The 26,132-nt window shown below is 36.8% G+C and overlaps 6 protein-coding genes and 1 long non-coding RNA gene across 12 annotated transcripts; 4 read left to right on the top strand and 3 right to left on the bottom strand.

The window, feature by feature from the left end:
• Positions 1-479: 479 nt before the first annotated feature.
• LOC125212204 (protein PLASTID TRANSCRIPTIONALLY ACTIVE 7-like) lies at positions 480-2,165 on the bottom strand. The gene is made up of 4 exons (XM_048112298.2): positions 2,058-2,165; positions 1,924-1,980; positions 1,775-1,840; positions 480-1,140 (listed from the first exon to the last, which is right to left on the bottom strand). Exons 1-4 carry the CDS (start codon positions 2,112-2,114, stop codon positions 811-813), a joined length of 510 nt encoding a protein of 169 aa, XP_047968255.1. The 5' UTR covers positions 2,115-2,165; the 3' UTR covers positions 480-810.
• A 967-nt stretch (positions 2,166-3,132) lies between these two features.
• Positions 3,133-7,150, top strand: RCF3 (RNA-binding KH domain-containing protein). Its single transcript, XM_048116556.2, has 8 exons — positions 3,133-4,176; positions 4,805-5,269; positions 5,415-5,642; positions 5,911-6,171; positions 6,364-6,452; positions 6,548-6,653; positions 6,733-6,859; positions 6,971-7,150. Exons 1-8 carry the CDS (start codon positions 3,427-3,429, stop codon positions 6,985-6,987), a joined length of 2,043 nt encoding a protein of 680 aa, XP_047972513.1. The 5' UTR covers positions 3,133-3,426; the 3' UTR covers positions 6,988-7,150.
• Positions 7,151-7,852: 702 nt separating this feature from the next.
• Positions 7,853-12,735, top strand: LOC125212146 (Tetratricopeptide repeat (TPR)-like superfamily protein). Of its 2 annotated transcripts, none has more exons than XM_048112226.2 (10): positions 7,853-7,961; positions 8,262-8,504; positions 8,837-9,110; positions 9,451-9,601; positions 9,812-10,031; positions 10,137-10,228; positions 10,796-10,931; positions 11,113-11,444; positions 11,690-12,074; positions 12,165-12,735. In XM_048112226.2, exons 1-9 carry the CDS (start codon positions 7,921-7,923, stop codon positions 11,938-11,940), a joined length of 1,740 nt encoding a protein of 579 aa, XP_047968183.1. In that variant the 5' UTR covers positions 7,853-7,920; the 3' UTR covers positions 11,941-12,074; positions 12,165-12,735. The 2 variants fall into 2 exon arrangements, with proteins under 2 accessions (XP_047968183.1, XP_047968184.1); XM_048112227.2 differs by having other exon boundaries at positions 12,159-12,735.
• LOC125212147 (uncharacterized) lies at positions 12,211-18,456 on the top strand. The gene is made up of 12 exons (XM_048112228.2): positions 12,211-12,349; positions 14,292-14,436; positions 14,573-14,762; positions 15,017-15,099; positions 15,272-15,372; positions 15,598-15,693; positions 15,835-15,888; positions 16,175-16,323; positions 16,428-16,545; positions 17,343-17,430; positions 17,913-18,125; positions 18,205-18,456. Exons 2-11 carry the CDS (start codon positions 14,328-14,330, stop codon positions 18,098-18,100), a joined length of 1,176 nt encoding a protein of 391 aa, XP_047968185.1. The 5' UTR covers positions 12,211-12,349; positions 14,292-14,327; the 3' UTR covers positions 18,101-18,125; positions 18,205-18,456.
• LOC125212148 (uncharacterized) lies at positions 16,260-18,959 on the bottom strand. Its single transcript, XR_007174616.1, has 2 exons — positions 18,659-18,959; positions 16,260-16,486 (listed from the first exon to the last, which is right to left on the bottom strand). It is a non-coding gene; the product is annotated as an uncharacterized LOC125212148 (long non-coding RNA).
• Positions 18,960-19,771: 812 nt separating this feature from the next.
• On the top strand, positions 19,772-21,230 carry LOC125216061 (transcription factor). Its single transcript, XM_048117672.2, has 4 exons — positions 19,772-19,928; positions 20,553-20,625; positions 20,704-20,759; positions 20,970-21,230. Exons 1-4 carry the CDS (start codon positions 19,870-19,872, stop codon positions 21,079-21,081), a joined length of 300 nt encoding a protein of 99 aa, XP_047973629.1. The 5' UTR covers positions 19,772-19,869; the 3' UTR covers positions 21,082-21,230.
• Positions 21,231-21,384: 154 nt separating this feature from the next.
• LOC125212124 (protein ABIL3-like) lies at positions 21,385-24,861 on the bottom strand. 5 transcript variants are annotated; one of them, XM_048112187.2, is made up of 11 exons: positions 24,786-24,810; positions 24,428-24,501; positions 23,575-23,717; positions 23,014-23,096; positions 22,763-22,913; positions 22,496-22,595; positions 22,311-22,403; positions 22,187-22,229; positions 22,016-22,119; positions 21,782-21,927; positions 21,385-21,694 (listed from the first exon to the last, which is right to left on the bottom strand). In XM_048112187.2, the coding sequence occupies exons 3-11, from the start codon at positions 23,677-23,679 to the stop codon at positions 21,524-21,526; spliced, it is 996 nt and encodes a 331-aa protein (XP_047968144.1). In that variant the 5' UTR covers positions 23,680-23,717; positions 24,428-24,501; positions 24,786-24,810; the 3' UTR covers positions 21,385-21,523. The 5 variants fall into 5 exon arrangements, with proteins under 5 accessions (XP_047968144.1, XP_047968148.1, XP_047968147.1 ...); XM_048112191.2 differs by having other exon boundaries at positions 22,016-22,104; positions 24,428-24,861; XM_048112190.2 differs by lacking the exons at positions 24,428-24,501; positions 24,786-24,810 and adding an exon at positions 24,255-24,409.
• Positions 24,862-26,132: the final 1,271 nt, after the last annotated feature.

Below are 26,132 nucleotides of genomic sequence, written 5' to 3'. Positions count from 1 at the left end.
CAGTATAGTGAAAGATAAGAGCATGATGCTCCATACAGTAAGTCAAACAACAGTTGTTTGTTGCTTGGATATGGATATGTGCATATATAGGCAAATGTAATTTCTTGAAACGTGGAATAAGTTAGGCTCAAACCATAACATGTTCTTAGCTGAGAAGTGGGGATTTAAATCTCACTAACATCTTTTTTAGGTTTCAAGCCCATAGTAGCAGCTGTTGATATCCTAAATGTGTGATACAACAAACATCATAGGAAGCAGCAAAGAACACTTATTAATAGAGCTGTCAAAAAAGGTCCGCCCTACCAGGCCCGAAGCCTGAATGTTTATGCATAAAACTAATATTTGGATTGGAAAAATGCAGCCCAAAAATATTCAAGAACTTTATATAAAGCTTCAAACAGGCTAAATAGCTTATATTTTTACCTACATAAATAACATTCTATAAAAACACGTATATGGAACAGATTGCACCTAGCTCGTTAAAGGAAAAGCCTCAAATTTGAATGTGCAATCATGGGATCCAATCTTAATCTTTACAACATAATTGCATACAACAAAATGAAGGAGAGTTAGTCATGTAACAATACACCTTACAAGACTCCCCGGCTTCGCCACCGGTTCCTCCTTAAAACACCAATAACCTAACCAAGGTTGACGAATCTTGATGGGAAGATAAGATAGTGATCTTTTTCAAGTGCATCCAAAATACCTCTCAGACATAGTTCGGTATAGCAGGTCACAGCAATATCAATACTAGCTCGAATAAGAACATGCACGTATACTTGGTATAAAGAAAAAAACAAGAATTACTTATTTATCATAGAGTTCATGCCTTAGGAAGCCAGGACCTGGCTTGAAAGGATCATCTTCTCTGTATGCCTCAGGACGGTGAACTCCAGAGTCATTCATACGGTTGCTGATGACGTGGAGGATTGCTTTCTTCGCACCATACTCATCACGGTTGTTCTCTACATACTGCTTCGCCTCTGCTGCCACTTCATTCACAAAATCAAACCTGTTATCCTCCGAGAGCAATAGCCTCTCGATGTCCATTGTCAGGAGCTCTCCTGTCTCCCTTATCCTCCTCACCTGTTCCTCAAGAAACGGAACTCTTTCTATCTTCGCCTTATCTTTTTTCATCTGAAAGCACATGATACACAGAGATACTTATTAGCAACCACCACTTGAAAATGAAAGTTTCAATCATCATCATCAAAGCCCCCACACTATATGGGAGATAATGCATAGACAGATATTTGGGTTTTCCTGCATATTAATATCACTAAATTCGAGGTCTGTCATTTTCCTTAGTCCTGTTGACATCAACTGAGCTTCCCAAGATGAGTAAATAATTGTATTGTATTCAAGCATGCTGAATAAGCAAAAAATTGAATGAAGAATGCTCATGAAATCAACCATTAACAAATCTATATCTAGCACCAAAATCCAGCAAAAAATAATTACTTCATCTACCAAACTCCGAAACTAACTATTCAAAGTTATTTTCCAGTTTCTTATCTTACAATAAGATGATTTTATTTTTCACACTTGATTTATTCAATCGATGTTTCGGAAGCAATCATAAAATCTGAATAACTAAATCTGAATTTTGAATACCTAACATCTGTCTCAACTCTTCCCCCAAATACAACAAGAATAAGAAGGCTGGGAAAAATCATTTCTCTCACAAATACATCATCCTCACTTCCCTCTCTATAAAAAAATTCCTTGTAACACACACACATATCCAGGTAGATATGGCTCATAATCATACCAATTTTCTCCGCCTCCACACTTGCCTATGACTGCCTCCTGAATTTCGTGAGCTCGAACTATTATCCTGCCAATCAAAATCACAAAAAACAAAATCGATTTCATAAATCGAAAAAAACTCAAAATTGTTATCATTGCTAAAATTGTAACCTGCGACTTCGAAGCAACACAGAGGCGCCGTTTGTTGTCCGGTTTTACTTCGATTCTCTGCACACGATGGATCAAAAAGGTCGATAAATTATGGCAAATTAAGCGAGAAAAGTTAGAGGATTACAGAAACATACATTTGGAGGGAGGGAGTGGAACAATGAAGTGCTGAAAGTAGCAGCAATTAGCGCCATTGCAACTCAAGCTTTATCTAGTTTCCGGTATCTGCACTTTTTGAATTGAATCACAGATATAACGGAATCGGCCCAAAATAGAACCCTATATTTTGGGCTTTTGGCCCATCAGGTTAACAATATGTGAATAAACTTTACTATATTTATTAACCCTATTATTTGTAAGCACTACTCTTCTTTAATTCATCTTATTATTATTTTATAAATTTAATATTCACTAAATTAAAAATATTTAGTATTAGATGATAGAATTTTCAGTCAAACATTTGGCCCAATATGTATATAATTATTTTCGATCCCGAGTTTGGTCCAATATATAAATTAGTGTTTCGAAGACAATTGTATAAATTTATGGTCCACTAATCTCGTCTGGTACAAAGATAAGCAGGATAATTTAGTAAAATATGAATTTATTATTTTCTGATTAAAAAAGTAAATTAACTTGATTTCTAGCTTTATGTATTGTTAACTCGATCTTTATTGAATACTTACCAATTATTGTAATTAACAGCTCAAATGCCATTGTAATAATCAGTATTTCCTTATACTGGAATGTCTTTAAAGTTAAAACCCATAGCATATTGTGATCTTAAATATATCCAAATACTCCATTAATTACGTGTAACCGAACTTCTAATTAAAATGTGGATTCACATTAAACAACTACAACTTAAATTTCATCAAAAACAAAATCAATCAGTCCCCCAAGGTAATGTTTTCAATTTTTAGCAATATCAATTATATTTTTCACAATATTAAAATAAAAGTTAAATAAAAAATAGCACTAGATAAATTAAATACGAACAATCCATCATTACACGATTAAAAATCTTACGGAGTAGTACTACTTATTTGTTTGGCATAAAATTTAAAAATAAGTTGAATAAATTAGTGAACTATTTATGGTAAAAATTAGAAAAGATTTTTAGACAAAAGTAAAAGACAGAGGATAGAAATTTTCTGACATAAGAATCTATCTGATCTGGCCACTCTATAAAACCTATTTATTTGAGAGATAAAAGGCGAAAATATAGGGCTGTGAATTCAATCACTCCTTCACATCACAAAATTTTATGATTTCTGTTTAGTTCATGGCTTCTGCTTCAACAAGCTCAGACCTCATCTGCCATTGCGAATCTTCCTCCAATCGCGACCTGTACTGAAAGGAATTGCAGGATTTGAATCTAAACCCTAATTGCCCCTGCTGTTTCGGCCGCAAGTTTGAATCTTTAGCACCGAATCTCGGATTTGGACTCTGTTTTTTTTTTAGCTGGAATAGTTGTTGTGATTGTTGGAAGTGAAGAAATCGGAAATGGATAGATCGAGATCTAAGAGATACTATTATGACCAGGACTATGAATCTGAAACCCTACACTCGCGGAGCAAGCCTCGCTACGGAAACAATTCACACGGTGGTGGCGGCGGCGGAGGTGGAGGAGGAGGAGGTCACCATTATCCTCCGAGCTACCGTCGCTCCTCATCCTCCTCTGGCGGAGGTGGAGGCAGCGGCGGTGGTGGAGGAGGAGGGAGAAAGCTGCCGGATCAGTTGATGGTGACTACTAGCTACCGGATTCTATGCCACGATGTGAAGGCAGGGGGAGTGATTGGGAAATCAGGGTCTATAATTAAGGCGATTAGGCAGCACACTGGGGCGTGGATTAATGTGCACGAGCTGGTGCCTGGGGACGAGGAGAGGATTATCGAGATCTCTGACACACGGAGGAGGGACCCGGACGGGAGGATGCCGTCGTTCTCGCCTGCGCAGGAGGCGTTGCTCTTGATACATGAGAGGATTCTCGAGACTGAAGGGGGAGGAGGAGGGTATGGGCATAATGATGGATTTGTGGAGGATGAGAATGATGAGTATGGTGGGAGAGGAGGTGGTGGCGGTAATAGAGTTGTGACGAGGCTGGTGGTATCGCGGATGCACGTGGGGTGTTTGCTTGGGAAAGGGGGGAAGATAATTGAGCAAATGAGGATGGAGACCAAGACACATATTAGGATTTTACCGCGAGATCATACTCTGCCTCGTTGTGTTTCCATGTCTGAGGAGATTGTTCAGGTTCTTGATTGTTACACCCTCCTTTGGAGCTTTGAGTATTTGTTGAACATGAAAAACCTTATCTTTGGTGCATTGACTTAAAAACCAGAACTTGAATTGAACTTATGATTCCTCAACTCATTTGAATGGTTGAGATGTAACTATGAGGTGATTACAGGCATGACCGCCTTCTGAAACTGAGAACGGCTGCCCTAATGCAGCAGCTTTGAGGTTTGTGGTGATGGAATGTAGTTTCTTGTTATGCTACTGATGATGGACGGGGATGCATTAATGAGCTGTAGGAATATATCAAGTGATAATTCTCATAGCATTAACTGGAGAATTGATGACTAATTCATCAAAATGATAGACGATCTGAAACTCTATTTGCATGCCATTACCTAATTAAGACCGGATTTAAGCTTTTCACCCTCTTGATTGCATGCCATAGCCATACTGCATTGCTTTATTCACTTTGCAATGTATAGCTGCCTTGTGGAAGTGCAAGGTTCATCTGATTCTCCCTTTTCTGAACAGAAAATGAAGAGCATTAGTTAACTACTGTTGTTCCTCCACACTCGCAATACAAAAGATTATGTCTTTAATCATTTTCTCCTTGTTGTGTAACATTACTGTAGAATTTGTACAGGTGGTTGGTGACGCGCATGCTGTGAAAAGTGCTCTAGCAATCATTTCTTCTCGTTTGAGGGAAAGCCAACATCGTGATAGAAGCCATTTTCAGAACAGAGTACAATCACCTGACCATTTCTATCCTCCAGATGATGATTTCCATGGCAACAACAGACGATCATCTGCAGAAGGGCCTAGCTTTGGAAATAGGTATTCTGGTGGTTCCAGGAACAACAACTATCCCCCACGTTCATCTGGATATGCCCATGAGTCCGGACCTGCTAGTGTATCTGATACTACTCAATCATTCCCCAGCGAGGAACTTGTGTTTCGCATACTATGCCCTGTTCGTAAGGTTGATTATATTGTTGGGGAAACGGATGGAATCATTGATTTGCTTCACAATGAAATAGGCGTCAATATTGATGTATCTAGTCCAGTTGCTGGATTGGATGAACTTGTAATAATCATATCTTCTGATGAGGTTAGCCTGCATCTCTCTTAGTAATCAATATGTTCGGGAGCTCGTCTTCTAAACTACATTTCAGCTCTATATGAATTTGACCACAAATTTTCAGTAACTCTTAGCTTTTATGTCTTGTAAGCTGATTCACTTGTATGGCTTTTAGGGTCCTGACGACGAGTTGTTTCCTGCCCAAGAAGCTTTATTACATATACAAACTCGCATTGCTGATCTTATTCCAGAAAAAGAAAATATTGTTACAACTCGGCTACTTTTACAATCAGATGAAATTGGTTCTTTGGCTGACATAGGTAAAATCAATGGTGCTAGTGTCGAGATTCTGCCAAGAGAACAACGTCCGGTGGGTGTATCAGGGATGGATGAGATTTTACAGGTTTGTTCTATTTAGTTTTATTTCTTTGAGGATCATGTCTTGCTCTCTCCCCTTTCCTTTGATATGGTTTACACTATAATATTGTAAAGGATCTATTGATACATATTCCTTTTGTGGCTAGTGTTAGATCTACTTTGTCGCTGCTCTTGTTTGTTGTTTCAAGTGCTTCATGCTTGAATATTTCTGTCAAGATTCATCTATGCCATAGGTGAAAAGATACAGAACTAACACAATTCTGGCTTTGTCATCTTCCATTTCTTGATTATAGATAGTTGGGGAGATCAAAGCTGCTCGAGAGGCTCTTGTGGAGGTGACATCAAGGATAAGGAGTTACACATATCGCGAGTTTCATGAGAAGGATGAACCTGTCTCTCATACTTCTGCTCCTAACCCTGGGAATGGTGGTGTGGAACCTGAGGCACCTTCAAGAAACGCCGTACCTCAATCATTCGAAATGCATGCTGGAAATGGTCCTACTCTTTCTGCCGCACATAGTTTTTCAGCCGCTACAACATCTCAAAAAGTAAAGGTAAGTCGGCTGCCTTCTCTTTTGCATAATTTGCTGTTATTTTTGTTTGCTGATTTACTCCAGTTTTATTCAGTACTTGTTTTTATATCCATGAACCTGCTGGGCTCGAGTTACTGTATGTTTGAACCTGTTTCCGAGTTTTACAGCTCATTCCATCCATCGTTCTTGAATAAAATAAGCCTCAATTTGCAGGATGTGGCCTCCACACCCTCAAATGCTGATTCATGGAAGCAAAATGCGACTGAGCGACGCGAAGATCCTCAACCCACCATATTGAATAGGTCACTTTATCTCAATCTCAGTCCAGCTTTCTCACAGCAATTTAACTTGCATTCAAATCGCTCACGCTCGTCCTCTTCTTCTGTTTGTCCTCCAGAATAGCCGTACCACTCGTGACAAGAAGCATACTGGAAGTTGTCATTCCGCCCCATGCAGCGTCTGAACTAGCCAAGAAATCAAGAAAGCTCACTTTGATCAGTGAGGTGAGTTTGAGTTCTCTGTGATCATTTGAGCATATATGCCATGCATACGCCTTGACAAATATAACATTCACGCAAACAGCTATCGGGAGCAACTGTGAAACTGGTAGACAACGGACCAGAAGCAGCAGAGAAGGTAATTCAAATTTCAGGTACTCCAGAGCAAGCAGAGAGAGCTCAGAGTTTACTTCAAGGATTCATCTTGAGCAGTAAGTTGCTCTCTCTCTCTCTCTCTTAACACACACACACACACTCAGTAGAACCATCAATATGATCTGATATTCAATTATTTTGCCACAAACTCGTGACTCTTGTTTCAGCCGAAGAAGATGGATAGGCGCGACCAGTGTAAGGTGGGACGCAGCAACAGTTTTCGTGGATGATCTGAGTTTTAAGGATATGATAAGTGACCAGTTGTTTGGAACATAATGTTATTCATTTAATGTATCTGACTTTGTTGTATGTTGTGGAAATGTAAGCATTATTTGTTGTTGTTTTCAGTATTTATCTTCTCCAGAAAATATTTTTCTGACTCGGCTTATGCAAATAATATGTTGTTGTTGTGTGCATATATGAGAGGGATATGCTACAAAACCCTTTTACACTCTAAACTATGATCCATGGATTATCAATGAAATATGTATGAATTTGTAAGGTAAATGTATGAATTAAAAATTAAAGTTTTTGCTAGCGAAATGATTTTGCTAGAAAAATTCCGAAGATTGGTCAAATTTTGGTTTGTCTCGCAACTTTAAAAAACAACTAGAAAAATGAAATCATATGCTAATGTTGTTACTACTAATGAGTTAAATCATAGTACTATCATCTATTCAAGAAAAAATTGCGACATTTAGTTGAAAAACATCAAGAAGATTAGAAGGAACTGCACCATTTAGTTGAAATCATATGCTATTACTGGATTTTCTGCCATAAGATAGTGCACAAATTCAAACTTCAGAACTTTTTTACTAATTTTTGAAATTAAAATAAATGTAACCTCTGCAAATGGACTTTCCTATTTTGTTTTTGAGGTTTTGATAAATCGAGTATTTTACTAGTAAAGTAAACTGCACATGATATCATGACTCAATAATCACAAAAATAAAATCCAGAACATTATTAGTATTTAATTTTGTGCAAAACAAAGACCGATACAACGCCACCACTATTGGGCCAGAGATAATGGGCCAATGGATTAACAGTGAAGCCCATAAGTAAAACCCATTCTTCGACATTCATTTCATTCCAAGACTTTACCCCTTCTTCGTTAATGGCTGCCATCATCTCTTCCTCGATTCCTTCTAATTTCAGGTGAATTCCTCGTTTACAACTATGCATATGTATACAGAGATAATACCACATTATCTACAGGCTGTAATTCGAATATCAAATAACTATTCTGTGTTCATTTATCCTCTTCATATCGGTTATACGATTATATACATTGTTTGTGTGTTTATTTCAGCTTTCAGCTCAGAATTCTATATTAATAAAGTGTATTGTGTTTTCTAATTGTTGAACTGTTTGTCTCTGCGTGTGTTTAAATGAATTTGAAGGCGTTAGTGCTCAAACTGAACTTGTTTTTGTTTACTCCTATTCTATTTGTTTCAGGATGAATCCAATTTGTTCAAAAACACAATTAGGGCACGTGCGGTTACAGACACTGTCTGTGTGTTCCTGTATCCAAATGATTGTTCCGTTTTCAAAACGTAGTTGTAGGCTATATTTGGTACCATTCGATGCATTACAGTGTGGACTGAGAAGTTTTGGCGCGGATAGCTTGTCTGGCGTCCGAGGTAGATATCCACGGAAACATGTGATTTCAGGTGTTTTGGACCCAGAAGTTTTGCAGAGGTATAAGGTTACATAGGTTCACATTTGTCATTCATAAAATGTGAAAGCTATTTATAAAATGTGTATTGGGTCCGGATGTTCTGGTTGCATTCGAGTTAATCATCACAGACTCATAGTATTAGATGGTAGTACTTAATAAGGTGATTGCCTTCATGTGTCAGTACCATCATTGTTACCTAACTTGAGATCATCACTTTATATGTCATTAGCTTACATGTTCCTTCAATTGGCAAATATGTCACTAGCTAACATGTCACTTCATTTCAGATCACTTCCTACTCTAACCTGTGTGTTGTGTGTGGTGTGTGGTGTGCTACACTTTGTAACTGTAGGTCCGACATTGTTAGTGAGACCCACATGAAATCATCTGGAAGCTTAAATGACCTCGAAGAGCAGCTTCAGGAATTATTTAATGAAGTGAAGACCTTAATTAAATTGGGGAAGAATGATGATGCAGTAGATTTGCTCCAAGCAAATTATGAAGCTGTTAAAGAACAGGTGGATTCTGGTGCTCAAGGTATTGAAGAAGCTGCTGCTCTTGATGTCATTGCTTTGGGTTTCATGGCAGTTGGAGATTTGAGGACTGTGGGATCCACAATGGATATGGTAATTTGATTTGCAAACTGTATAGCTATACTCATTATTCAAGTTTGGCAATACTTTGGTTTTTAAGATATTGAGACCATAGGTCACAGAAATGACTTTTATTCTTTGCAACTTAACATGATAGCTAAATCTATTGCATTAAAAATAAACGTGCAAGTGTTGGATATATTTACCTAGATAACATGCATACGTATTATCATTAATAACTGTAATGGTTATCTCCACCTCCATGCTTTGGATATGGAATCTCTTCAAGAGCATCTTCTGTCTGTTTTGAAATTCATCATCATGTTTGATTATCTAAATACTCACTACTTATAATAGTGTTGTCTGATTGCAGTTGCACAAGATTGTGAATGCTTTAAATGATGAGGAGCCGCTTATTGATTCAATACTAATGCATATGGGAAATATTTATGCCAAGTTGGAAAAGTTTGAGTTGTCAATAAACTTCTACCAAAGATCCCTGCAAATTATGGAGAGGAAATATGGTATGCTGAACATTGAAATTTAATGACATCTGCTTAACCACCAATATGCTTTATTTATCTCTGTGTCTGTTACTCTGTTATGCCAAATAACATAAGACTAGTAGGCTCTGTTGTTCTGAGTAGATGCTAATTGAACGACAAAAATTGGCACCACTCTGCGAACTTTTGGTCAACCTGAAACTAACTTCTGCATGAACTTTCTCCATTTAGGAACTAAGAGCTCATTACTTTGCACACCATTGATGGGAATTGCAAAAGTGCTCGGCTCTATTGGCAAAGCCAGTGAGGCTACAGAAACATACCACCATGTTATTAAAATATTGGAATTAAGCAGAGGGGAAGGCGAGGAGTTGATAGTACCATTAAGCGCATTAGGTAATCTTCTACAGAAGGAGGGAAAGGCATCAGATGCTGAATATACATTCAATAGGTTAGTACTTTGTATATGGGCAGTGTTTACTTGCATATACTGTTATTTCATGGAGAGGCTTTTTCATTGTGATGTTTACTATTCTGTTTTTCCTGTTTGTACTAGAGTACTAAACATCTATATAAGGTTATATGGGGAAAAAGATGGAAGAGTGGGAGTAGCTATGTGTTCGTTGGCCCAGGTGAAATGTGCAACAGGTATGATCTTCTTTCATACTCCGTGCCAAAAAGAAGTGACTCTACTACTATGGAATGGAGGGAGGTAGAATTAAGAAAGCATTGAATGGGCCACCCACAACTTACTACTAGTATCTTTTAGATCAAGTTTCTGTCGATGATATGTATAAAATAGTTGTTGCTTCAACTCATGTAGATGGATCTCATATAATTCTGTATCTTTTACAACACCCTAGATAATTAAAAGTCAAGTTATGCTACTAGCTTCTAGTTTAACTGTTCCATGACAGTGGTACTATTCATGCTTGAACCAAAAAATAGAAGAGAAAATTCATGTGTAGAAGCTTGATTCCACTTGTCCTTCTCTTGTTCTTTTACCTTACCTGAAAGTGTCTTCGAGAGCTATGTCACGTGCTTAATAGCTTAGCCTATATAGAACTGGTTGAGTCTTGTCACTGTGTTCATTGTATAATTTGTAGAATTAAAATAGGGTTTTAATTACTTGAAAGGTAAACAATTACCGTGCCCCTTGAGCATCAATGTTGTCCCCTAAGGCATCCGTTTGTTAACTTTTCGTATCTTTTGCAGGAGATATAAATGAGGCAATTGATCTATATAAAAATGCTATGGAGATCCTTAGGAATTCAACACACATGGCATTGGACGACCAAGTTATGGAGAAGATGAGAATCGAATTGGCCGAGCTACTTCATGTTGCAGGAAGGTAGAAAACTTTCACTAAACTGACTTATTTATCTCCATACTCTAGTGGCAGGACTCAAATTATATTCCATCAATTTTCTGTGGAAACTTCCCTTTAACCATACTTTTCAGTATATGATACTAGTGGGCATACAAGTAGTTGGTGTTGACCACAGGAATGTGAAAACTCCTTTATTTTGCAGAGGAGCAGAAGGCCGAGCCCTGCTGGAAGAATGCTTGTCAATATCTGAAAAATCCAAAGGAAAACATCATCCCAGCTTAGTCCCCCATCTTGTAAATCTTGCAACTTCCTATTCTGGCTCGAAAAATTTCGGCGAAGCTGAGCGCTTGTTACGGATAAGTTTGCAAATAATGATGAAGAATGTGCCTCCGGATGACCCAGCTATTACCTTCCCAATGTTACATTTAGCTGTCACTCTTTACAATCTACATCGTGATGAAGAAGCTGAAAGTCTTGCTGCAGACGTACTACGCATCCGTGAAGAAGCATTTGGAAAGGAATCTTTACCTGTTGGTAAGTCTATAATAACTTCTGCACTCTTGATTCTATGTTACATTGTTGTTTCTTGAGCTACTACGTCTATACTATATTCTTGTAACATTGTTGTAAATGTAACTTCCTTGTATGCTTAGCACTCCAGGCATGTAATGCTTCCCGATTTCATCTTTGTCTGGATTTTGTGACTTGCATTTCTTATATGTCCCATTGGTCTCCATCCGAAATAGTCATGACCATTTTGTTTTACAAATGCTTAACAGGAGAGACCCTAGATTGCTTGGTGTCCATTAGGAGCCGAATGGATAAGGACGATGATGAATTGGTGGAGCTCCTCAAGAGGGTTTTGAAAATTCAGGAAAAGGCCTTTGGCCCTGAGAGTGAAGAGGTTATGGAAACAATGAAAAAAATTGTACATTACATGGACAAATTGGGGATTAAAGATGAGAAGTATCCTCTGCAGAGGAGACTCTCCATACTGAGGAACAAACACAAACACATGGTCAAGTATTAGTCCCAACTCCCAAGTTCCATACTATACATATTTTCTTGATGCATATGAGCCTAGAACTCTTGATTTTAATGATGTGATCAAGCTATGTGAGGTCACCGACACGAGCCACCAAATCTTTGAGGTTGAGTAATGAGGTACGAGCTATATATAAATTAATGTTGCTAGTTAACTGACTTATACACAGCTATGATGTGAGCACACTCTAATTTCTTCATCAGTAACAGGGCGTGCGATGTCTGAAGATATGCTATGCTCACCAGTGACTGGGCTCTGAAATATTGCCCTTGAGCTCACCATATAGTGCAGTATCTTATTGGCTTGAGCTGTTTTTCTGAAGCGATTCAAGAGTATGCCAATGTTGCCTCATCTTCCGCAATTTATACATCTGGTCCACAAAAGACGAATATAGGTATTTATGGTTCTCTCTTTTTTCCATTTTCTGAATATTCTAACTTGCCTTTTATAAAAGGTAAGAGATTGTGAGAGGTGCATTTAGAACTAAATTATCTGCTACACATTTTAAGTTTCTCGAATGGAAAATATATTACTGTGGAGAATCTGGTGTGATGATATAACGAAACAGAAAACGTGTCAATTATTACAGTCACAGACTTCATAGACCATATCTCAAAATTGTCCAACAAAAATCACATGTTTAAAATGATTGTATATTGCTTCAGTCTATAGATAGAGAAAAAATAGATTGTTGATCTTGATACACACAGTGTCAGTGACAGTAAAATTCAAGTACTTATTTCGCTTCAAACAAATAAATGCAAGCATTTTTCTCGTTTATTTACTTGGGAGAAGATGAGCACTGATATTTTATTCTTAGATCTGTGTAAGAAAAAAACCATAATATAATGAATAACGTAGATCGCTATGTTGTATCCTTTCGAAAGCTAAAAATGTCGTTATCTTCAAAGAGATCGACTTAGAGGTGGATAATTTCGTGGAAGTAATCGAAATTCGATCACATTTAAAAATACTTTTCTGACTTTAGAAAAAAAGTTACTATATCATTAAATTCATTATCCATTGAGAGTAATAAATAGAAAACAATAAACAATTCGTCAACACAACCCCAATAATCTTGTGAATACTTATTATTATCAATCACATTTTTTGCATGCCGCTTCATTTTTGTGGGGTCGATGCACAAATCATACGACCCAAACTCGCCATCCACTTTAAATAAATTTCGTTTCTTATTTTATCTTAATTGTAAAATTATAGTTGAAACTTTCTTGCTTAACTCTCTGTATTTGCTAATTTATGTTTCTCTCCTGCAACATTTTATATATTCACAAGATAGATGTTAATTACCAAATCTCACATTTTCCCTCTTACCGCTATATTGTGGCATATGAATTTACTATTATAGCTAGGGATCATAGTATACGTTAACTAATTGCATTTGAAGTGGAGTATACTATATATTGCATTGGCTTATGAGTTTAATAGTATAAAATTATCTTATATCATACTCAAATTATTTGTATGAATGATTGGTGTGGTCTACAAAGATTGCCTTAGATTGTTGCAATTCAACTAAACGTTACATAATTAAGTCGCCTAACTTTAAAAATTAATTTTAATAATGAGAAGTGAAACTAAAGTGTATGTGGCGACCAATAACCCCCACTTTCACACTAGAATTTAAAATAGTGACGTTTGACTTTGCCAGCACAAGGCCGACCAACCGCCCGCTGCTTATCCGCCACGTAATTCTATATTTGGTGATCACCCACAATTCATTTTAAAATACTTTTTTCATTGTTTATTAGGAGTTCGATTTTTAAATTTGATTTCGTTATATTTTATAGACATTCATTTAGAAATGAGTGGAAACAAATGGATAGATCGATAAGCTCTACACTTGGCACACACACGATTTTTGAACTGGTAAAACCATACCATAAAGAAATATACAACTTTCCTTTAAGATATCTAATCATAGTAAAAAAATATTTGTTATAGATAAATGAGCTTTAATTGCAAATCACGAAGAAAATATTACAAATCCATATTTAGGGAGTATGCTTTAATTATAAAACCATTTTCTATTTTTTTTTTATAATGATAAGTCATAAGATCTCCACTTTTGTAATTGGAAAATTAAATCAGTGCAATTTACTATTAGATTTTTATACTACATGTGAAATTAATTAATAATAAATGAATTAACAGCACATTTGAGGCGTGTGGTATATATAGTTATAAAGCAATAGACTTTGCAATCTGTCATTTGTATTTTCTTCTTCTCCCATTCTCTTCTGGAATCTCTGATAATTCAGCTCATACATATACGCTTCTCCCTCTCTCTCCAACCAAATATTTCTGTCAAACAGAATCACAGCAGAACACACGATCAAGGGGGGAGGGAAATGCCGTTTTGCGAAGTGGGTGGCGCGGCGGAAGCAAACGTCAGCAATGGAATCCAACTTTTTTACAGAACATACGGGAAAGGACCAATCAAAGCTCTCATGATCATAGGTAAAACGCCCGCATTTCACTTTTCGAGGGCTTTACTTTGTTAATTTTTTTTATTGTCTTTCACGATGATCGACAAATTCTCGTGATCTCAATGTTCATCTGAAATTGAAATTGAGTTCTTATGAAAAATCGTCAGGATTGGCCGGGACCCACGATTCATGGGGGCCGCAGATAAATGGTCTGGCCGGGACTCTGAGGCCGAACGACGACGAGTCGCCGCCGCTGGAAGATCCGAGCGGTGCCGGAGCGGCGGGCGTCGAGGTCTGCGCTTTTGATAACCGTGGAATGGGACGAAGCTCCGTTCCCACCAAAAAGTCAGAATACACGTGAGTTCCGCCTAATTTTGAACCTTTTTCTAATTAATGTTTATTTTAGCATGATTTATGGCATTTTATTTACGAAGAAAGAGTTCTTCCGGACACCCTAGTTTTGGTCAAATTTGAAGGTTTTGTTGATAGTAATCGAAACAATACTATTTTAGCTCGGAACTTGTTTTTGTTGCGTAATAGTAGTAGCCTCAATTTGTGGAATGGTTGTGAAATTTTGGTAATGTGATTGATGATTAGTATACAATTCACAGGACGAGTATAATGGCAAAAGATGCACTAGCTCTGATGGATCATTTGGGATGGAAAAAAGCTCATGTGTTTGGCCACTCAATGGGTGAGTCTTTGAATAGTTTTTAGTAGGAATAATTGACTCAACTCGTGCTCTTGTTCTTTAATTTGAACCACATTTATCCCCTTTGTTGGATGTTTGTAATTTCATGGTTTTGGTGATCATTTGCAAAAATATCTAGCTTTTCTTGTTATTGAATGGTTTCTTGATGATGCAGGTGCTATGATTGCTTGCAAGCTTGCGTCAATGGTGCCTGAGCGAATTTCATCCTTGGCATTGTTGAATGTAACTGGTGGGGGTTATGAATGCTTACCAAAGGTATCAATTTGTGGGGTTATTTAATAGCTTTATGCTGTTTGTCTTTCTCTTGCTTATCTTTCATGACCGAAAACAAATCCACCCGAGGCAAAATTGGGTCAAAGAAAAAAGCATAGCCAACAAAATCCCAACTTATTTTTTTTTCTGAATTTCAACCCATATATGGGACTTTCTGTAATGTGTCATGCCATCCTGATCCTAATTTACAGCTCTTATTCTTTTCAGTTTGACCTTCAAACTCTGTCAATTGCTCTGCGTTTTCTGAGGGCAAAAACACCTGAACAGAGAGCAGCCGTAGATTTAGATACCCACTACTCACAGGTAAAACTTATTTATAGGTTATGATAGTCAAGCATGGCAGCCCTTTAATTTCCACTTTAGTTATCTTTCTGTTTTGTTTTGTATTCAGAACTCATCAGATCATTGAGAATTGATCGAAAATCCACTGTCTCCTTTATGCAGGAATATCTTGAAGAGTACATTGGACTAAAGACTAGAAGATCAATTTTATACCAAGTAAGGAATTCTAATATGATGAACTTGAGGCGAGAAACCTGATATTGTATGTTTTTCCTGGAATAGAGTCATAGTTCTTAGGTCATTGGGGTAAAGATCAGTGCCATGAATTTTATTTGTTCTTGCTGTATCCAATTCTCATTAAACCATTACTATGACTTGTGGTGTTCTCCTGTACGACAGAAGACCCTTGGTGTCAAACTATTTTTCTGATGCAGGCTATATTTTTATAATCGAGTAGTGTCTCTATGATTTGGAAGCATAACATGATGCTATAATTCTGCAGGAATACGTAAAAGCCATATCATCAACTGGTATGCAGTCAAAGTATGGATTTGATGGGCAGATTAATGCATGTTGGACCCATAAAATGTCGAGAAAAGAGATAGAATCTATCCGTATGGCTGGATTTCCAGTATCAGTAATTCATGGCAGGTAGCCTAGCCTATTAGAGACTCTTACTATGTTTTTCTCATTGTTCATATGTGTCTTCCAAGAAAACTAATACATGTATTTCTTTTTTTCCTCATCCCATGTAGACATGATGTAATTGCTCAGCTGTCCCATGCAAAACGACTTGCAGAGAGATTATATCCATCTGCAAGAATGGTTGAACTTAATGGTGGACATCTAGTAAGCCATGAGAGAACTGAGGAGGTACTATTCTATATGTTAGTATGACAAATAATGAAATAATAACTGAAACAGCTAACATATGGAAGCAAACTGGTAATTACATAACCTGAAGTTAAAAGTAACATTATCTTTCTAGAATTAGCTTCAACACAAAGGAAAGCAAGATCAGATGTTCTCATGTTATAATTTCATATGACATTACCCTCGCTGGTCAACAAGGCTCAGATAATATGCACTACTCAGAAATTAAGTTCCTAGAAAGGTTAGAGGAAAATGTGTTGTAATGATGCACAAATCATCCATTTTTCTCACAATTGTCTCGAGAATACATTAGAAAATGGTGAAGAATGTTACAAGGGAAAACTATTTTCAGTATATCTTAATGGAAAAACAAATTGGTGTAACATATTTTACAGAATAAAGAAAACAAATAGAGGAATTACTTAATGCTTCATGATCGCACCCAAATATTTTTTCTTAAAATGTTTGTGGATTCTGTTGAACATATACTGGAGGGCAGATTAAGTGTGATTTTGTACAGGCTAATTAATGGCTTGCCAGTATGCATTTAACTGAAGGGCCATTTTTTGTTCATAAGTTATAGATCAGCTAACAACCTTCTAACTCTGAACTTGTGATTGACCTCGTAACTGATGACGAAAGGAAACCTTGAAATGAAATTGTCTTGTTGTAAACAGAGAAACATACTACATGAAAATCATGTGCAATATCATCGGAATTTATTCGCAATTGAGTATGACATTGACCAGAAATCCCAAACTTGAGGCTTACATGGTATTTCATCCCTCAAACTGCAGGTAAATAAAGCTCTTCTAGAGTTGATCAAGGCTTCACAAAATAGGGCGAGTTCATACGAATGGACAAATTTGTCCACTAAAAGCAGTGGTGGGTGCTACTTATATGCAAATTCTTCATCTCGTATTACTAGTCTAGATCTCCTAGAGACCACCCAACCCATATAATCAGACCCACCATGCAACAAGTTCACTACCTTCTTTCAGGAGCTTTCATGGTTTCCAAGGCATTAAAGTGACGCCTTGTTAACGTAGGATTTAGTAAGAGAAAACATGTATAGCTTAGGAAATCTTTCTGTGAGTCAGTTCAGTGTATATTTACAAGGCTCAATTGTACTACCCATGACCAAGGCCTAGAAATGATGTGGGTATCTGGTCATTTCATTTATTCCATTTAAGAGCAAAAGTTTGATTTTTGCCTATTGGTGTATTGCCTCTGTTTTGTCATGACAATCTTTCCAAATCAAAACACAAGGAACAAGTTCATTCTTGGTTATTGACTTGACTATGCTTCCTGAAATCGAGCAGCCTGGCACGTTTACCTATGTATGACTAATCTGCTCTTTTGTTCAGTGTGCAAAGCTTCTCAGATAACAGCATGGAGAGCAATCAGTTCGTCTTTCATTATTGAACGCGTAGAGAAGCTACACATATTCATGCTGTACTTTTTTGGGCTCTTTGTACTAGCCTTTCAGCATTTACGAAGAGGCATGATGAGGCTTAAGCCAGTCAAGGTAGAACCAGCAGCACTTACTAACTAACACAGGACGGGGCCTTTCCCTACTGGTAATCCTATTCTCCCTGCTATGCCTTAGTTCATGCAGTAGCTGCAAATTTTAAGCATTTACATGTTCTTTACACGCAGGGATTCGATTTTTCTTCATTTACTATCGTCTACATATTGTCAATCCGGACACAGATGATTTATATACAACGAGGGTTGAATGCCAAGGAACTTGTGCTCTATCAAGAATCAAGATCAAGTGCTAATATCTACACAACTTTCTGTTCATTCAAATAAAGATGACACCTTTTTTCCTTCCCGTGTGGACTATACAGATACAATGTAAATTGTGATACAACATATTGAGCAATGAGAAGTGATTATATGGAATTAGCTCTCTCTCTATATATATACACATAGGGTATGTAGTGCCATTTTGGGTTCGAAAAATTGCTCACAAATATACATATAAACAGTACACTAATACTACCAGGTAATAAATATAGACACACATATACATCAAATAATATCGTAAAAGAATCACCACTATCAGTAAAAGAAAAATACATATACAATATACAGAGAGTAGACTTACATGGAGTATATTTTAAGCATCCTAGACAGCTGCAGTAGCCGCCGTGTTGAGGATGCCGGTGGCGGAGGCGCTGCGGCTGAGCTGAAATCACCAAGGATGAGAGGTGGAGAAGATTGGTGAGCGAGAATACATGTGTGTGTTTTTGTTTGTGGACATATTTATAGGAGTAATATACGACAAGAATATTCTTATATGCTTTCTTTGCCCAAAACCAATTTCAGCCAAACAAGCTAGCCCGCGGGATTCCTTCAAATACGCAGTACTATTAAATTGATATGAAATTATCCAAGATTTAATTTATACTATGAGATTATTCGAAATTAAGCTTGATAAGGATGAAAATTCATAAGCCGACAGTATTCTTTATATTTTTTATTTAATTATATTATTCAGGTGTGTGTAACACCATGGTCTGTTGTGCTATTTCGCAATCCCCTCCGTATTCTTAACATAGATGAAATAATTGGCTTAATCCACTAACTAAATACTCCACTCATAAAACTAAATCCTTATCTTAATTTTTCAAACCAATTTACTATTGTTAGGGGTGCAGTAAGAATGTTTCTTCTAAACCATTTTTGTGATAATATTTAAACGTCAGCTATTAAAATATTAAGTTTAAAACATAGGAATATTTTTCAGAATATGCTGGCTTGATTGTTATGAAATCATTTTCTGCCTATTTGATTATTAGGAAAATGAACCATATATTGACTTAAATTTCAGAAATACACATGAGATGCATTCATTTTGGGGAAATTACACCCCATAAGCAAAATATTTTATTAATATTTTAAAGTGCTACAACATTTTTTAAGTTTACATGATCTATATAAAAAGTTTCATTAGTACTGTTTCAAATTAATACATTCTTTTAAATTATTTAACATTGTTTTTTTCATCTAATATCAGTAGAATAGTAGAAGAAATAGAATTTTATTCTAAAAAAAACCTTTTTTATATAGTTCATGTAAATTTAATATTTTTTTTACACATTTAAAATAGTATTGAAATATTTTGTATATGTAGATATTGTAAAGTAGATTAGTAAATGTTTTTCAAATTCATAGTACTAGAAAAACATAAAAAGGGTCAACCCGGTTTAATGGTTTTAAACCGAACCGCCCGACAGTTGTTGCCCTAAACCGTTTGTGTCTCTTCTCTTCTTCAGTCGTTTTACTTCGCTGTTTTTGAATTCCACAAACAAAAGCATGGCGACCTTAGCTGCTGATGTCACTACCGGAGCTCCCACCAAATGGGATTTCAGATGGTATTTTCATCCTCCCTCTCTCAGTTTATGGATTACAATTGCTTTCATATTTTCATATTTCCAACAATTTATCTTTTTTAGGTGCATTTTTTAATGAATTATTTTGATCTGATTAATTATGTTTTGTTTTCTGCTATGGAAATTGCCGGAGTTGTAAATAATCCTACTACTTTGTATGTAAATAGTGCTATGGAATTTTGTGAAGAAAGATAAACAGTGTTCTTTATACTAGGACTATTATCTTTGAATTCATCTGAATAACAAAAGAAAAGGCAAAAACTTGTGTATATCCCAATTAGGGTTTATTAATCACAAATTCACAACTAGGATTTAATTAATGTGGATGCACCCAAGTGTGCCTCTAAAGAAAATTGGTTGTCTGAATTAGATTGATTGTTTCCAAGTCTTTGATGAGAGGGTGAAAGTTGGAATCTTGTGTTATAAACTCTAATGTCAAGCAGTCATACATTGTCAAGCAGTAAGTTCTTTCATGTTCGTACAAAATGTTTTTTCCGGTTTCTATATTGGATCGGAAGAAAGTGGTTGTCCAGTTTTGTATGTTGTATCTGTTGTTTAGTAAGCAAATTCACACTTATATTTTGTTTTCTATGATGTTGCTTGCAGCAACTTGGAAGTAGATTATGCGTCTGAAGAAGTTGCTCACATGGTATATGCTGCTCTAGCCGTTGACAAGGAGGTACGTTGTGTGCTATATGTGGCTTCTGTTCTGTTGATTCTTTTTCATCTGAGATTGTATTTTGCTTGTGATTTACAGTTGCAACCGGATAAGGTGAAAAGGCATATGTCAGTATCCAACGGGAAACTTTCTGTGTAAGTATCACGTACTTGTAATAGAGGAAAATAACTTGCTTGATAAGCATTTTACATCTATGGCATTTGAGCTAGGGTTCTTGCTTCATATCAAGTAGGAGTAGTAGAGAGCATACTAGGAACAAGACCGAATCAAAATTTTCAGCATCATTTACTCTCTCAGGTGTTTGTTTGTTAAAGTTTTTCTTTCTTGATCTTGATGATTTGCAGGAATTTTGAGGCCGTCGAAGCGAGATTCCTTCGTGCATCGTATAGTGCTTTTGTCGATGTTCTTACACTTGCCACCAAGACAATTGAAGAATTTGGTCAGGGATTGATGTAGCGACATTTTGAGAAGTGTATAATTACTGAACCAGTGTAATTTTGAACAGCTTTGTTGTGTCTCTCATGATACTCTGTATAATTATCATCAAATGAATTTGATCAAAATTTGAGATGATATGGCTGTTTGGTCCTTTTGGACATTGACAATTCTTGAGTAGCTTTAGTAGGCCAGTTTTATTAATTTAATAGGGAAATGGTGTTAACTTTACTTCTCCAAGTTCATTAGATATTTTTGTTGGCATATTGCAATCTCAGTCTATTATACTCCAATTCTACGATTACTTGTGCAGCAGTAAATGTATAGATCTTGTAACATGGGCATTAACTCATATTAATGAATATGTTTCTCTGACAATTACACTTACCATAAATGAGGTATAGAAATGAATACTAAAGGGGAAAGCAAGATGGTACAAACAACTATTTTCAACTCTTTTTCATTAGTATTCATCCAAATAAGTATATAACGTATCATCTTTCTTTGACTTGCGTCGACTGAGCAACGCTTTGAGCAACCGTTTGCTTTTGCTGGGAATCTGCTCGAACTCCTTTGGGCTCTCTTTCCCAACACGTATCCGCATCGAAGCCGATTTCCGAGGGTCAGAAATAAACTGTGCCAAATTCAATCAACCTATACATCAGGGGGGGCATTTGCTTTGGGTGACAGCTAACCAGAAAAAAAGTATCATGTCACATACCGGTTGTCTTCCTGAAGATAGATTTGGGGTGGTCGGCCGGCTCTGATTTGGGGTGGTTGGGCGTGAGCTCTTTGGAGTTGTGGGCTTACTAGATAGGGAGCCCGAACGTAGAAGTGGAAACCGGTGAGGTGACACTGTTCTTCTTTCTGATACGTCGAGAAAAACATCACAATGATTGAGCTCATTTCAGTTGGCAAAAAGCAAGAAGAATAGTTTTTTAATTGAGGAACGAACCTAGATCTTTCTTAGGCATGCTTTTGGAGAAGGCGAAGTTTCCTGGATGCTGCACGAGTCTAGGAGTAGGTGAGGAGGAGCGCCCTTTACTGCAAGACATTTGCCTAAGCATGTTTTATGACTAGTAGCTTTGGAATACAAGCATGTAGATTTAGTTGGGAGAAACCTCACCTGGCTATTGATGGTGGAGCCTCCTGTATTGTAGCTCGAATAGCTGCAAGGTAACTTGCTCGTGAGATCAACACATGGTATCAGAGCTCACATAAGCATCAAAATGATATTATAGACATTTTACCACTCCTAAATTGATGCCACTCGTCTCCTTTGTCTATGCTGCAACCTTGATACTTTGATTTCGTGCGTAAACCTCCATTCATAGTCTCTCCCACTGAAGATAAAGGTCGGAGAAATTTTTGTTTAGAAACCATATATGGTCTATACTATGATTGCCTGTATATATAAATAGAGAGAGAGAGAGACCTGGCAAGATGTATCGTTTGTGGTAATTGGGAGTGTTTATCACCAAAGACTGCTGAGAGAGACCTTCACGGTTGATGTAATCATGGCATGTCCGCAGTCTCTAAATCACATAGAAACACAATAAAGCACTTGCTTCCAGAAAGAACAACGGCTAAAACCCGTCATGAATCAGTTGATGAAACATCTTGAATGTTCTGCTTCACCCATTGGTTCAAATGGTATAGGCATGCTATGATCATTTATATCAAAGATTTAACCAAACTATACCTGCTCAAGGCAAGATATGCGAAGTTCAGTTCCTGAAACTTCAGTAATGTTCTCATCCAACAGATCGTTGACCTTAAAGGTCACAGAACCCAAATGGTCCACGGTGTTGACAAGAGCTTTAATGGCATAATCTTTCAATGTATTCACCACTCTGCGCGTTCAGATATATTAAAATGGGATAATAAACCTACAGTGATGAATCGGCAGGGAACAGGCGAAATGTAGCAATTCAACAGCCATAAGCAACTCACACATGCTTTTGGTTGTCGTTGGTGTAAGACAACTCAAAGTATTCTGCTGCTGAATAGAGTTGTTTCCTAAGATTCTTCAAATCCTGAAGAAATAAAGCATTACTCTATGAAAAAGCATATCAAGACTGTACAGCAGCAAGATGACGATCCAAAACAGGGCTCTTATTCAGTATAGGAATGAGATTGTACTAACTAGAGAGCTGTACTATTTACAAAGTAATATCTTGCGCTGCCTGCCACCTTCCCCCGACCAAAAAGGACAAGAAATAAATGTGTATAAGGAATCCAAGTTCAAACAAATCATGCCTAACTAAGAAGAGATGTTCTTCCACAAGAAAAATCACAATAATTCTCCTCCAGCACTCACTGCATCATTCAATAAAGTTGGTTTACATAATTACTTCCTTTTTATCTTCCCTCGTTGCCTGTTTCTCCTCAGACAATCGCTAGTTTAAGGCGAAGATGAGCAAGTAATGATTCAAAATTTAAAATGACGTCTAAGGAAATTAAAAATGCTGATATGCAACACCAAACAGATTATTATATGGAGGAATAAAGTACCTTTAAACTATCAGAGAAGAGCATGCTCTGCTGCATAGAAATCTCATCATAATTAGCCGGCTCACGGGGAAACTTCATGGAGGCAGCAGCCGTCATCGTCTCCATGAAGGAGTGGCTAAAATAGTAGACACAAAGTCCCTATCCTGCAACAACCATTTGCACCAATAGAGCAAATATCAAGAATCTTGAAACCGCAAAAAGAAATTACAGTTTTTTTAATTGTGTAAGCATCACAAATAGCTAGCAGCATTACTGAGAATATCAAACACATTGTCTCTGCAAGAACTAACTTAAAGATGAAAGTTGTCTCCTTCTCTAGAGAGAGAGAGGTCTCTGGGCTGGGCTCCAGATATATGAAAAAGAAAAATAAAACAATTGAAAAAAGCAGCATTACAATGCTTTCCCCCTTTTATATGTGAAACTGCTACGGACAGCCAGAATCCCATCTCAATCTTGAAAAGAAGCAAACAAAATCAAGAGACAAAACCAACAGATTAGCAGGGCAAAAACAATAAATTAAAGAAAATGGGCCACGGTAATTCTTTTTCCAATGATAATGGATTCAATAACTTAAAAAAGAACTAAAATTCCTAACAAGCCAATCTTGAAATTCTCGAGATAACAGTCCACAGTCCTTTTATTCATTGTCAGACCACAATTCATTAGATTACAATCAATACCTTACAAATGCCTACTTTTTTTTATCACTTTCAGGAAAGAAGAAGTAGAAACAAGATTCACATTTTGCACAACAATTCCAATTTCTCCAAAACTCATGAGCATTATGTGAGCAACAGATAGAAAACAAGAAGCATTTAGCTAAAGCAATAGAGCCAGAGAATGAAGAAGTCACCTCCCACAATTGTGAAGTCTCGGTGAGGCAATTCAACAAACAGCGAACGCGCAAAGAAGAAGTGGTGTCTACAACTACAACAGTGAAGAAGATGCAAAAGTGAGAAACGACCCACCACAATCAGTTTGTCGTTCAACGTTGATCATAGAGTGTGGCTTTGAAGAAAGGCAAAAGCAGACAACAGGAAAACGATAGGCCCAAACCCAATAAACATCGAAGTCGCTATAGTTGTTTGGTGCAAAGATTTTGACTCTAATAAAAATGACATCTTTAATTTCATTTTAAATTTTTATAAAATTGGAAAACGGAGTGAAATACAGAGGAAGAATGAAGGTAGTTAGGGAGTTGAGGTTAGCACGTTGCTATATATGATTGGAATTGCAGCAATTGACGTTTGGGATTTCAAATTTTGAAGCTCCTTTTGAAGTCACACTAACTCTTTATTCAACCATTGTTCTGTTTCGTGGGTCACCACTCACTACTATCTCGTGTATTTATTTTGTTAATTTATTTAATGCGATAATGCCATGAAAAATAGGGAATAAAAAATGGACCACCAAATTGCATATTTTTTTCTCTTTATACATATATTTATGAAAAAAATAAATATGCTTTAACGTATAACGCACTATTGTGTGTCATGTAATTAGAAGTTTAATAATTTAGGTATTTACTTGTTACCATTTCATTAAGATCATAACACTATTGTAAAGAGGTCAATAGTGTGGGTATTAAAAGTGTAATCTTGTATGCATTTATTTGTTTTATAAAATCAAATATTCAAGTTAAGTTTTTCTCTAGTGAAAGGAAATATTCATTGTTCTTCATATTTATGCATCCAGCATCTAAAAACTAAAATACGGAGTTATTCATCTGAAAATTATTGTTATTAGAAACTGGATTTATTCTTTTTAGTTGAATCAAGTAAGAGTTGGACCGGAGTGAGCTACCAACATAATATGATTTCATATTTAATGGGTAGAGTGTGCATGACCCTTGGCATCACTTCAATTTCTAGGTTGTCAAGTGTTGATTGAGCTTCTAAGAGCATCCCCATCCGTGCTCTTAGCTAAGAGCATTAAGGTGGGCCCGGACCCACTTTTACTATTTGTTCTTAGCTAAAAGCACAACACCCACATCCGTGCTCTTAGCTAAGGACAAATTTAAGGGTCCCACCATTCTATTATTCAATTGAAATACTCCAATTATTAAAAATATTTCTACATTATAAAAATACATTAAAAAATAAAAATTACATAATTAAAATCCTAAAAAATAAAAATTACATAATTAAAATACTAAAAAATAAAAATACATAATTAAAATCCTAAAAAATAAAAAAAATACATAATTAAAATCCTACAAATTAAAAATTTTACACACATGGAAGACTAGTCCTCTAACCCCAATTGCCTCTTGAGACCCCGGATCATTTGCTCATGTGTTGCAAGTTGATCCGGAGTCATCTGAGACGTATCGTTCATATAGAGTTGACTCAAGATGGCCCACAACGTGTTGTTCGGGGGTGGAGGAGGCACAAAGGGAGCGGGGGCGGCGGGGGCGGATGGAGTCGAGGCGCGACGGCAGGGGGCGGTTGGCCGCCGCCTTCTTCCTTCCTTGCGGGCGGGAACTGCTCGGGCCAGCGTCGGGGCTACCCAAGTTAGCTCCAGCAAGCTGGGTAGCCACATCATCGGAGGCGCCGTCG

Source organism: Salvia hispanica, chromosome 3 (assembly GCF_029641045.1).
Source record: "Salvia hispanica isolate PSC_SH4W2 chromosome 3, Shi_PSC_v1, whole genome shotgun sequence".
NCBI lineage: Eukaryota > Viridiplantae > Streptophyta > Magnoliopsida > Lamiales > Lamiaceae > Salvia > Salvia hispanica.
This window is presented reverse-complemented; position numbering and strand designations above follow the sequence as displayed.

Bases quoted from the DNA above. Each gene is read 5' to 3' on its own strand.
- LOC125212204 (XM_048112298.2), bottom strand. From the start codon at position 2,114: ATGGCGCTAATTGCTGCTACTTTCAGCACTTCATTGTTCCACTCCCTC. The intron at 1,841-1,923 runs GTTACAATTTTA...TTTGATTGGCAG, and splicing joins GTGTTGCTTCGAAGTCGCAG to GATAATAGTTCGAGCTCACG. The intron at 1,141-1,774 runs GTATGATTATGA...ATGTGCTTTCAG, and splicing joins TGTGGAGGCGGAGAAAATTG to ATGAAAAAAGATAAGGCGAA.
- RCF3 (XM_048116556.2), top strand. From the start codon at position 3,427: ATGGATAGATCGAGATCTAAGAGATACTATTATGACCAGGACTATGAA. The intron at 5,270-5,414 runs GTTAGCCTGCAT...TATGGCTTTTAG, and splicing joins TAATCATATCTTCTGATGAG to GGTCCTGACGACGAGTTGTT. The intron at 5,643-5,910 runs GTTTGTTCTATT...TCTTGATTATAG, and splicing joins GGATGGATGAGATTTTACAG to ATAGTTGGGGAGATCAAAGC.
- LOC125212146 (XM_048112226.2), top strand. From the start codon at position 7,921: ATGGCTGCCATCATCTCTTCCTCGATTCCTTCTAATTTCAG. The intron at 7,962-8,261 runs GTGAATTCCTCG...TATTTGTTTCAG, and splicing joins TCGATTCCTTCTAATTTCAG to GATGAATCCAATTTGTTCAA. The intron at 9,111-9,450 runs GTAATTTGATTT...GTCTGATTGCAG, and splicing joins TGGGATCCACAATGGATATG to TTGCACAAGATTGTGAATGC.
- LOC125212147 (XM_048112228.2), top strand. From the start codon at position 14,328: ATGCCGTTTTGCGAAGTGGGTGGCGCGGCGGAAGCAAACGTCAGCAAT. The intron at 15,100-15,271 runs GTGAGTCTTTGA...TTGATGATGCAG, and splicing joins TGTGTTTGGCCACTCAATGG to GTGCTATGATTGCTTGCAAG. The intron at 17,431-17,912 runs GTGGGTGCTACT...TCTTTTGTTCAG, and splicing joins TTTGTCCACTAAAAGCAGTG to TGTGCAAAGCTTCTCAGATA.
- LOC125216061 (XM_048117672.2), top strand. From the start codon at position 19,870: ATGGCGACCTTAGCTGCTGATGTCACTACCGGAGCTCCCACCAAATGG. The intron at 19,929-20,552 runs GTATTTTCATCC...TGTTGCTTGCAG, and splicing joins ACCAAATGGGATTTCAGATG to CAACTTGGAAGTAGATTATG. The intron at 20,626-20,703 runs GTACGTTGTGTG...TGTGATTTACAG, and splicing joins CTCTAGCCGTTGACAAGGAG to TTGCAACCGGATAAGGTGAA.
- LOC125212124 (XM_048112187.2), bottom strand. From the start codon at position 23,679: ATGGAGACGATGACGGCTGCTGCCTCCATGAAGTTTCCCCGTGAGCCG. The intron at 22,596-22,762 runs GTATAGTTTGGT...TATGTGATTTAG, and splicing joins GCATATCTTGCCTTGAGCAG to AGACTGCGGACATGCCATGA. The intron at 22,404-22,495 runs GTCTCTCTCTCT...CTTTATCTTCAG, and splicing joins CAAACGATACATCTTGCCAG to TGGGAGAGACTATGAATGGA.